The 10,115-nt window shown below is 42.2% G+C and overlaps 1 protein-coding gene and 1 long non-coding RNA gene across 6 annotated transcripts in view; both read left to right on the top strand.

The window, feature by feature from the left end:
- LOC101572733 (N-acetylated-alpha-linked acidic dipeptidase 2) overlaps window positions 1-10,115 on the top strand; it is an 87,560-nt gene that overhangs the window by 65,090 nt on the left and 12,355 nt on the right. For 4 of the 5 annotated variants that reach the window (XM_004641913.2, XM_023702153.1, XM_023702154.1 and 1 more), the window contains 2 exons: window positions 3,196-3,277; window positions 4,656-4,748. In XM_004641913.2, coding sequence (XP_004641970.1) covers window positions 3,196-3,277; window positions 4,656-4,748 — 175 coding nt within the window. Of the gene's footprint in view, window positions 1-3,195; window positions 3,278-3,755; window positions 4,124-4,655; window positions 4,749-10,115 lie in introns of those variants that run through there. The other variant, XM_023702155.1, reaches the window with a different exon arrangement.
- The window catches only part of LOC111812852, a 12,607-nt gene continuing 10,689 nt past the window's right edge, over window positions 8,198-10,115 (top strand). Inside the window, exon 1 of the long non-coding RNA XR_002818235.1 lies at window positions 8,198-8,341. This is a non-coding gene — a long non-coding RNA (uncharacterized LOC111812852). The remainder of the gene's footprint in view (window positions 8,342-10,115) is intronic.

The raw sequence follows: 10,115 nt of genomic DNA, 5'->3' as shown, positions 1-10,115 counted from the left end.
ATATTTTGTAAAATCCCGTGATATAGTGAAGAATCCGTGATCAATAATTTAGATTAGGGGCCGGCGAGATAGCTCAGTGGTCTAAAGTCCCTGCTTAGGCTAGCTTAGGCAGGCACAGGGGATAGCGGTTCGGTTTGCGGCACCACATGCCGCGCCAATCCCGCCCCCAGGGTGGGCTGAGGCGGCCAAAAAAAATTTAGATTGCTATTTTTTGAAAACCTTCAAAATTGAGTCTGGAAGTCGAGCTGCAAAACAGCGAGCGACTACCGAAGCATTTTTTTTACATGACTGTGTGTACATAGTTATAAGCAGTCTTTCCTCTTATAATTGGCAGTCTGGTAGCTGCGCTTGCGCTCTGTGTGTCTCTGAAGCAGTAACTGGACGCGATGTCGCACCGCTGTGCGGAGGGCAGCATCAGGAGGCGTGAGGCCTGGCCCGGAGGCCGGCCTCGCTGTGCAGCTTGCCGCGAGTGGGCTAAGGAAGCGGAAGAGTGCAGGGTCCCCGAGGTTGCTGTGGAGATTGATACCTAGGAACATAAAGAAGTAATGGTAGCTGGCGCTTAATGCTCAGTGGATGCTGCCTCATGTTACTGTCTTATCGTAATTATTTTTTTATTGTTCTTTTTAATTTTTTGTTTTTAGAGAGTACAGTATAGAATTAGAACAAAAATTACAAGTGACACAGAATTTCATTTAAAGTTGTATGAATTTCACGGTATTTGTTGTAATGAGTAATGCTGTCTTCCTTCTTTTATTATTTTCGGGTACCTATTTTATTTAGTTAGTTTTAGTACTAGGGATCAAACTTGGAACCTTGTGCTTGCCAGGCAGGCGCTTAAGCCGCTGAGCCATCTCCCCAGCCCAATATATTCTTAATATATACCAAAATGATTAAACACATGCAAGGGATCCACTGGTGCTACATAGCCACCTAGTCCTATGTTACTCCAGGAGGTGGACTGTGTATAAGACACAGCCACGGTCCTCAAAGAGCGGAAATATCTCCCTGCAGAAGAAGACGGAATGCTGAGGATGATGTATTAGGGGTGGTTACGTGAGGCGTAACTGTGAGAACAGAGATACTTGGTATAGAGTGGTCAGTATTGATTTTGAATGTACTTTGAATATTTTTGCATAAAGGTTAATAATACTTTCATTAGAAATAAAAGGAAGTAAACAGGAAGGGCCGGCCGAATAGCTCAGTGCACTAAACCCCCTGCAAGCAGGCGCAGGGGCCAAGGGTTTCATCCCCAGACCTGCCGTGCCAACCCCGCCCCTGGGCTGCGCTGGGATGGCAATGGAGACTGGGCGTGGTGGCGTGCGCCTGTAATCCCAGCTCTTGGGAGGCTGTAAACAGGCAGATCACTATGAGTCTGATCTTGTAGTGAGACCCTGAACACCCTGTAGACCCTTCCCTAAAATACAAAGAAAAAAGAAAGAAAGAAAGAAAAAGAAAGAAAGAAAGAAAGAAAGAAAGAAAGAAAGAAAGAAAGAAGGAAAGAGGAAACTGTGGCTATGTAGTTCTACCTACTTACCTTCTTAGGGACCTAGTCTGATCTGCTGACTCCTTTCCCTGCCGTATTTTCTAGATCCCCATCTCTGCTGGTGACTGTCCATGAGCTGGATCATGCTTGCACACTTTCTGCTTAACAGAAGCATTTCTTTTTCTTGATACACCCCCGTTACCTTCACCACATTTTTCACTTAGTGCCAGACAAAAAGTGCTTCAGAAAATATTTTAATGAAGATGAAGGTCTGATGAACGCAAGGATGAATCTGTCCTGTACACTCCACGTTTCCAGGTCTAATGCATCGTGCCGTCCTCCTTCCCTGTGATTCCACTCAGAATGCTCTTGTCCACGTCTGCATTGCTCAGTCACTAAATTTTACAGAGATTATAGTTTTTATGAATTTCTATACTATATTTAAAATTTAGAATCTCATCTTCAGTACTGACTTCCCTTGGTTTTCATCAGATCTGTTATTAGATTACTTGGTTTGAATGTGGTTTATGAAACAACAAATAAAGCTTAAAGAACTAAATCTAGAATTAATTGTTTTTTTTAAATTTTTTTTTAACATTTATTTATTTATTTATTTAGTGTGTGTGTGTGTGGGGGGCCAGCTCAGCCCACCAGGGGGCGGGGCTGGCTGGCATGTGGTACTGGGGGATCGAACTGTGGTCCCTGTGCTTTGCCAAGCTTGTTCCAAGTAGGTGCTTTAGACCACTGAGCCATCTCGCCAGCCTGTCTAGAATTAATTGTAAAGGCCTTTTTTTTGTGTGTTACTGAATGCATTTATCTTGAACATACCACTTAGTAGCTGTGACCTAATAGAAATCCTGAGGTTTTAGTTGTGAGCACCTTTCGGTAAAATGAATATTGTATTTCTGCTTTGCCCAAATAATAGAATTTGTTTAAATAGGGGCTGGGGAGACAGCTCAGTAGAATAGGCACTTGCCTGGCAAGCATAAGGTCCTGAGTTCAATCCCTGGTACTGAAAAAAAAAAAAAAAAAAAAAAAAAATTTTTTTAAACGGCAAATCAATAATATATGTTAGGGCCAGTGAGATAGCTCAGCAGACTAAGCACCTGCTTTGGCTAGCTATCGGAGGGACCAGGGTTCAATCCATGGTCCTGCATACCACACCGGTCCTGCCCCCGGAACACACTAAGCTGGTGAGTGAGTCCAGGCATGGTGGCACATGCCTGTAATGCCAAGACTGGGGGTGCTGAAAACACGAGGATCACTACGAATGTGAGCTGGATAGTGAGACCCTGCACAAAATAAAAACAAAAACAAAAACAAAAAAAAACAATTTAGTGGGCTGGGGGGAGGAGGGAAGGAAAAAGTAAAAACAAACACAACAAACAAACCCCAATTTAACCATTTCTATTTTCTTTTTTTTTTCCAAAAAAGAAAAGAGGCAAAATCTTGTTTTGTTGTACAGGCTAGCCACCTATCCTCACACTCCCAGCAATCCTCCTGTCTTTGTTCGGGTGCTGGGGTTACAGGTCTGTGCTACTGCACCAGGAGTGTGATATTTTACAATACTTTTCATGAATGTGCAACAAGGCTCAGTAGAAAAATGTTCATCACTGCATCTGTCCTGCAATAGGGCCTCCAGAAAGTGAACCTCTGAGATAGGAATCACTTACGCTTTACTCATTTTTTACTTTTCTATTTTTATTTTAAAGATTCCTTGTTTTCTGCTGTGAAAAATTTCTCCGAGGCTGCTTCCGATTTTCATAGAAGGCTCACACAGCTTGATCTTCATAAGTAAGTTTCAGAGGCCTGCTACTTAGAAAAGCAACCAGCTTGTAGGGGGAAACTGCTTTCACTCATGTGAGTGTGCAGCTCTAGATCGTTGGTGCTCAGTTGTGTCCTACAAGACAGCAACATCGGCGTGACCTCAGGTGTTGTTGGAAGGGCAGATGTCATCCTCACCCAGGACAAGACGAATTATCTCGGGAGATAGCTCAGTAGAATAAGCACTTGCCTGGCAAGCGCAAGGTCCTGAGTTCAATCCCTGGTAGCACACACACATAAAAGACAAGGTGAATTAGATTCTGCCCTGTATTAACACCTGTGGGTGATTCATACTGATATTAACCCTTGAGGAGTGCTGTTCCACATGTCAGACCACAAAAACTAAGTCCAAGACAAGGTTCAAAATACTTTAAAAATATATTCAAAGTAAATACTTTATAATCGTAACTATTCTGCAGCATAGTTCCTATGGCATTTACTTTTTCAGACTTACTCAGAAAGCACTGTGAGCAGTTTTGAGGAGCTTTTCTTTTCCCTTGGATTATAGAAGTACCTGGTATACTTTTTCAGTTCCTCCCAAGAAAATCTGAGGATTCCCTGTAGGTGTCCCCCCTCCCCAGCCTCATGCAGTCATGGGGGCAGCCTCTGGAGTTTGTGATTGATTATTGTGGATGTAGGTGCTGTGTTTGCCCTGAGGCAGGGAATTTGCATTATGGTGTAAGGAAGGGAGGGAGGCTGGCTAGCTGCCTGAGTTGCTGTCACTCCCTTCTTCACTCTTGCTCTTTACAACCTCCCTGAGCAGCTGTTCTCTGTCATGTGCCACTCTGCCTTGGAGCCAGCTGAGTATGGTCTGAAACCTCCACTAACTGTGAGCTAAATAGACCTTTCTTTCCTTCATTGTGGGTGTCCGGTATTTGTCCCAGCAATGAGGGAAGAGTAACTGAGACACTGTGTGAGAAGAGTCCCTGGGCACAGTGTGCAATGTTCTCCCGCCCTTCTTACAGCCTCCTGAGATCTCCACTCCTTCTTCCCCAGCCTGCAGTCTATCTTTCTTCCACAGCAGGACACAGTGCTTTATCAAGTAGTGTGAAAGTTCACTGTGCTATCCTTCCAAGAGGTCCAGCTGTACTCTAGAGAAGTAAAGCAGTCTTTCAATTCTATTTGATCAGTCTGTGCCCTTTAAAAACCCATTTTGCAAATAGGATTCTATTCTAAATGCCAGAAAGACAACGCTGTTGTTTTATGTCATTTACCACAGAAGGCCAATTGTGTTCATATGTATTTTGTTAAAGATCTATTGATTTTATTTTCCCATGCCTTATCTTTAATACTATTTTAAATGTGACTCCATGGTGATATTTTAATTATATCTTTCTTGTTCTCAAAGTCCCATTGCAGTGAGAATTATGAATGACCAGTTGATGCTGCTGGAAAGAGCGTTCATTGACCCCCTGGGTTTACCAGGAAGGCGGTTCTACAGGTAAGCAAGCAATAGGCGAACTCTAGGGCTTCCACAGCAGGACACAGTGCTTTATCAAGTAGTGTGAAAGTTCACTGTGTAAGAGGGCACCTCCCTCTTACCACAAAGAGGATGCCCCAAATCTGCTTTTCACAGATTCTCTCAGATGAGAGGCTGTGAATATGCAGACTGAAAGGAACACAGGTAAATGAATGTGCCCAATACTAATACAGTGTGTGACATTAGAGAAGTAGATGTGACATGGTTTTGTTGTGTTTACAAATAATAAGCGATACTTGAAAATAACTCTTCATAATAAAATGCACAGACTACAGCCTTTAAAGGGCTTTTAGGGCTCATCCAGTTCTACCATCTACTTGAGTCCTTCTCACAGACCCTCCATAAGTAGCTGTATGCAGTCTATTCAACATGTCCAGGGCTGTGCTGGCCTCACGCCGTAGCCCGTGCTGTGTTTCCAAATGCGGCATGTGCTTTTATCTTTGTTCTCTCCCTCTTTTTCTATTTAATCGGCCCAGGCTTGCTCTGCAGAGCCAGTTACTGCCTCACTCGTCACTTCTACTTTCTTGAATAAACTTTACCACTACCAAAAACCAAAAGACAAAACAAAACAAAACACACAAAGCAAAACACAAAACACAAGCCCACTTCTAGTGGTGGAAAGCTTCCTTCTACATGAGAAGCCCTTGTATTGCAGGGAAACACTAACTCTGAAATCCATTTTCTGCAATATTCCCCTGCAGACCCTGCTTTATTCTCCAAAGTCAAACAGAGTAACTCTAGCTCTCTCTCCAGGTGACATTTTAGGTTTTTAAGATGATGCTGTGCTCTTCTGAGGAAATAATCCTGTTTCTTTCTATAGTTTTGTGTCATAATTCCATGTCTTGTTTGTGGACATCTAGTTTGCTTGTATTTTCTCAAAGTCCTTTCAAACTGCTTCCTTGGTAGAAATTAGAAGAGTCCTAAGAGTCCTAGCATTTAAAGTCAGAAAGTCTGTTTGTGTTTAAATACAGATGTGTGATTTACAGTAAGTCACTCCTGGGTTTTTCCATCTGACACAAAATGATGAAAAGTTCTACTATACAAGTTATTGATCCTCATACATCATATTAAAAATAGTTCTATGGGCCAGCGAGATAGCTAAGCAGACTAAGCACCTGCTTAGACAAGTTCAGGGACTAGGGTTCGATCCCTGGCACCATAGTGCTGGCTTTGACCCTGGGCATGCTGAGCCAGCCACTGAGACCAAGAGTGGTGGTGCAGGCCTATGATCTCAGCACTGGGAAGACTGAAAACAGGAGGATCATTAGGAGTCTGAGCTGCGTAGTAAGAAACTGCACCAAATACATTAAAAAAGTTCCACTGGAGAGTGTGGTGAGAAATGGGGCATGGCCTGCTTCTCCAGGGTCCTCCAGGCTTCCTGTCGATGGCGGTGGGTGACTTGGGGGTGCGAGAGTGGTCCACACCTCTGCTCTGTAGGTCCCTGGGTCTCTTGCCCTGACCGCCCACTGGCTGGACCCATACTTTCAAGTAATTGGAGCTGATCGTGCACTCCACTTTGATGACCTAATAGCAGTGGCCTTGGAGCCTCAGTGCCTTAGAGGCCCTTAGTGGCTGAGCTTTCATATCCCCCTTCCTGCGCCCTTGATGTAAAGGCCTTCTGCAGCCATCTGAGGCCCCACTCTTTGCACTGTGCCACATTGCAGCCATGTAAAGCGCCATGTCCTGGACAGCTGGCAGGTGCTTGGCCTAGGCTGGCAGGGTTGGGCACTGTGCAGATCTGGGCCCTGGGATGACTGCTGTGTCCCAGCTGGAAGGGACTGCTCCTCCTGGCCACCAAGGCAAATAAAGTCCTCATGGGCCCTAGAAGGTGAGAGAGCCCAGGGGAGGACAGATGCAAGGGCTGGCAGGCCCCAGGCTGTTGCAAAGAGAGACATAGAGTAACGCTCCACGCGGCCTAATTGGAAATGCCCATCGCCCCATGGGAAGATTTACTGGCCGTCTTAGAAGGCCTATGTATATAATACGAAAAAGCTGCTCTCAGCATCCCCCTCCAATCTTTTAAAAGGAAACTTGCTGCATGTGGACGGTATAATTGTAAAGAGGTGGCCGACATATGATCAACTAATTAGAAAAACTACACGTCTTGCAAACATCCATTTGTTTTAAAAAATGACAGAAAGAAACATCTTTTGGAAGTGAGTTTTTTTGAAATGGAGTTCTTTAGATTGTCTGGGGAAGTGAGCCTAGGAGTTGTAAATTGTCCACGTTTGTTCTGTGGGTTAGAGAACATGGAGCAGAAAATAAAAGCAGGTCCAGTGCCAGACTGGATACATGTAGAAGAGTTTGGATTGTAACCATTGTTTTGTGTGTGCATTTTAGTCCTCATTAATATATATTTGACAATGCTAAGTACTTTATTGAAATATCTGGTCGTTGGAGCTATTCCAAAGTGCCTGATAGCATGTTTAAAAAGCAGAAGTAGTGAAATAATGCATTTTGTGAATTTCTTTTTGCTAGAGCTCACCCCAAGTGCCGTGGGAGGGGTGGATAGCAAGCCACCTCTTGAGTAGTACACGTTGTTTGTGTGCTGGTTCGTGGAAGAGAAAGAAATGGAGAGTGCTGAGCTCGGGCACTATAGCAAGGCGAGTTGCTACTGTCCCTTAGGTCTGTGGGCTCTGTGTACTGTGCTGTGTAGGGAGGGCATGTAAAGGCCAGATGGGACCTTTCACAACATCTAGTCTTCCTAGATGTTAAGCGGGTTGCCAGTTTTGATAAAAGTAGTTAGTAACCTGAGAAGCTTTGTAATAAAATCCCCAGGAGACTGTCTTTGGAAAGTGCTAATATTTTAGCCCACTGAGTTAGTGGAGAAAGGGAGGGGTCTAGATTCATATTTTCAATTATTGTTATATGTGCACAGTGTAACCAAGACTGAGGTGTATATAATGGACAAATTGAATTCTTACTTGAAACATGTAGATTTACGTAGATGTTCAGAAGTGCCCAACATACGTTAAATGTAGAGGTAGTAAAATATCACTTTGTAAATATCTTTTTGCTAAAGCTCATATGAAATACCATCTTTTGGGAATGGAATGCTTAAGCTACCTCTTGAACAATTCTCTGAACTGGTTCAGTAGTTTGGAGGACATGGAAGGGAAGCGATTGTAAAAGGTATTATGTTAGTGTGTTTGTACTTGGACATTTTGAGACATCTTTTGTAGTGTTTTGTGGGTTTTGCTTTGCTGTGTACATAGTGTATAAAACAGACAAATCCAAATATTGAAGCACCTAGTCCCTGAGTGTAGAAGTTTGCCAGTGTATGACACAGCAGTAAAATTAACACATTTTGTACACTTTGTGTTGAAATACACAGAACAGTTTGTCCTCTGTAAATGAGCTTTGGATTCAGCCATCTCTAATATTATGTATGCCTGTGCTATATGTGCAATTTATTTATCAGTGCTGTATGGTAGCAGAGAAGTTCTTATATGAAAAATCTAGTTCTAACTATATAGAAGTGCTTGATATGTTTTAAAGTAGAAGTAATAGAATAACACTTTATAAATAGGTTTTATAAACTGATGGAAAATACTGTTGGCAAATAGAATGTTTAAACCATCGTCAAAAGAAAAAATTCTATCTTACCCAGCTAAATCTTAGAGATTAGAATTAACATTTAAATAATTATAAGCAGATGCTTTTATTATTTTTTAATTAATTTTATTGAGAAACAAATAGCAATAAGACAGTTTCAAAACAGGTTAGTAGGACAGTTTCAATAATTAGTACAATAAAAAAAGAAAAAAAAATAATTAGTGGAATGCATATTGTTATCGTCTTAGTGGTTATTCATAGCACAAGATGCAGACATGATATCCTGTCCAAATACTATTAGTACAAATCTTTCTTCTCATTGAATTAAGAGAAAGTAGCTGTATATCTATCCTAGCTATTTTGTATATACAGATACAAAATGGTCCTTCATTTATATCTTCTTTTTTCATTTAGTTTTGTCAGAGATGGGTATTCCATTGCCATTTAAATATTGTAAGTGTGTGAATTCATCAACATTATCCAATATAGTCCAGCAGTCCATAATAGTAGTGGGTTATCTGTAGGACTGGCAATGTCAGAAGAAGACTTGAGCCTTTTACAGCTCAGCATATTAATATAGCTGTACTTTTTATACCTCATGGTTATACTTTTCTGCTGGATGGTTAGGACCAAGATAAAGCAAGACCTATATAACAAAAAATGTAGCTTCTGTATCTGACAAGGTCAGTCAAATCCCCTCAGGATTTACCCTGAAACCATGTACCTCAGTTTGCAGATCCTTTGTCAGTGTCAGTCATATGGAAGAGTCATGGCCATTGCTTGACCAATTTGCACTCTGTGAAAGCCTGAGAGAATGTTTTCTCTCCATGTGACACTTCCTAGGCACACTCTACATCATCGATCACTTTCCTCTGTGGCCCCATAATCTCCTTGATCAGAAAATGTGGGACACCACTGAGTGACAGGATGCTACAATATAGGTTCTCGTATGTCCTGAGTCCTCACTGACTTTGAATGGCTAGGTAAGCAAATGCTTTTAAAACATAACTCTGCTACATATTAAATGTGGCCTGAAATACTTACTTCTCAGCCTGATTGCTCACCTGTAACTGGATATTATAAATTGCTTTTCCCACAGGCTTGTGAACTCAGGGCATGTAGAAGTTTTAGCTTAGAAAGGGATGAACCAGCCAATTGTATGTATTTTTATTTAGAACCTATAGAAAATGACTCCCCAGAGGCATTTTCCGTCTTCCTGGTATAGCTGGCTCACGGGTTCTGAGCCTGTTGCGAGGTCCTGCCTCAGCAATCTGTTGGGGATGAGAAGATGATGCACACTTGATGCAGTTGCTGGTGCTTTGGCACTGGCCTGTTGCGCTGTTTATGCCCCTGAGGCAGTCTCAGTCTTGGATGCAAGGAAGAACCACTGATTAGAACATTTATGTCACCTTGACTAAAGTGGTGCAATTAGCGATAACCATAGCATTAAACACAACCAAGAAAATGACAAACTGTAGTCATCTCCCACCTTAAACTATGTTCATTTTCCACCATTTGCCACCTTTAACTGCATGAACTAGATTTGTGGTTATGTACTGAAGTCTAAAATAAACCAGAAAATTGTTGGTGGTAAATAAGCCCTTGATACAGAAATTTTATCCTCAGGGGAGAACATTTAAGGGGGTTGGGGAAAAAATAGAGAGATAGAAGAAAAGAAATTAGAGTCTAGGCTGGAGGAGAAAGGAAGATCATGCAAACTTTGGGAAACTGTTGGAGAAGACATGAATAAAAGAGAAAGAAAGGGCCAGGGAG

Source organism: Octodon degus, unplaced genomic scaffold (assembly GCF_000260255.1).
Source record: "Octodon degus isolate 3935 unplaced genomic scaffold, OctDeg1.0 scaffold00146, whole genome shotgun sequence".
NCBI classification, from domain to species: domain Eukaryota; kingdom Metazoa; phylum Chordata; class Mammalia; order Rodentia; family Octodontidae; genus Octodon; species Octodon degus.
The sequence above is the reverse complement of the archived record's forward strand: the minus strand, read 5'-3'. Positions and strand labels throughout refer to the sequence as shown.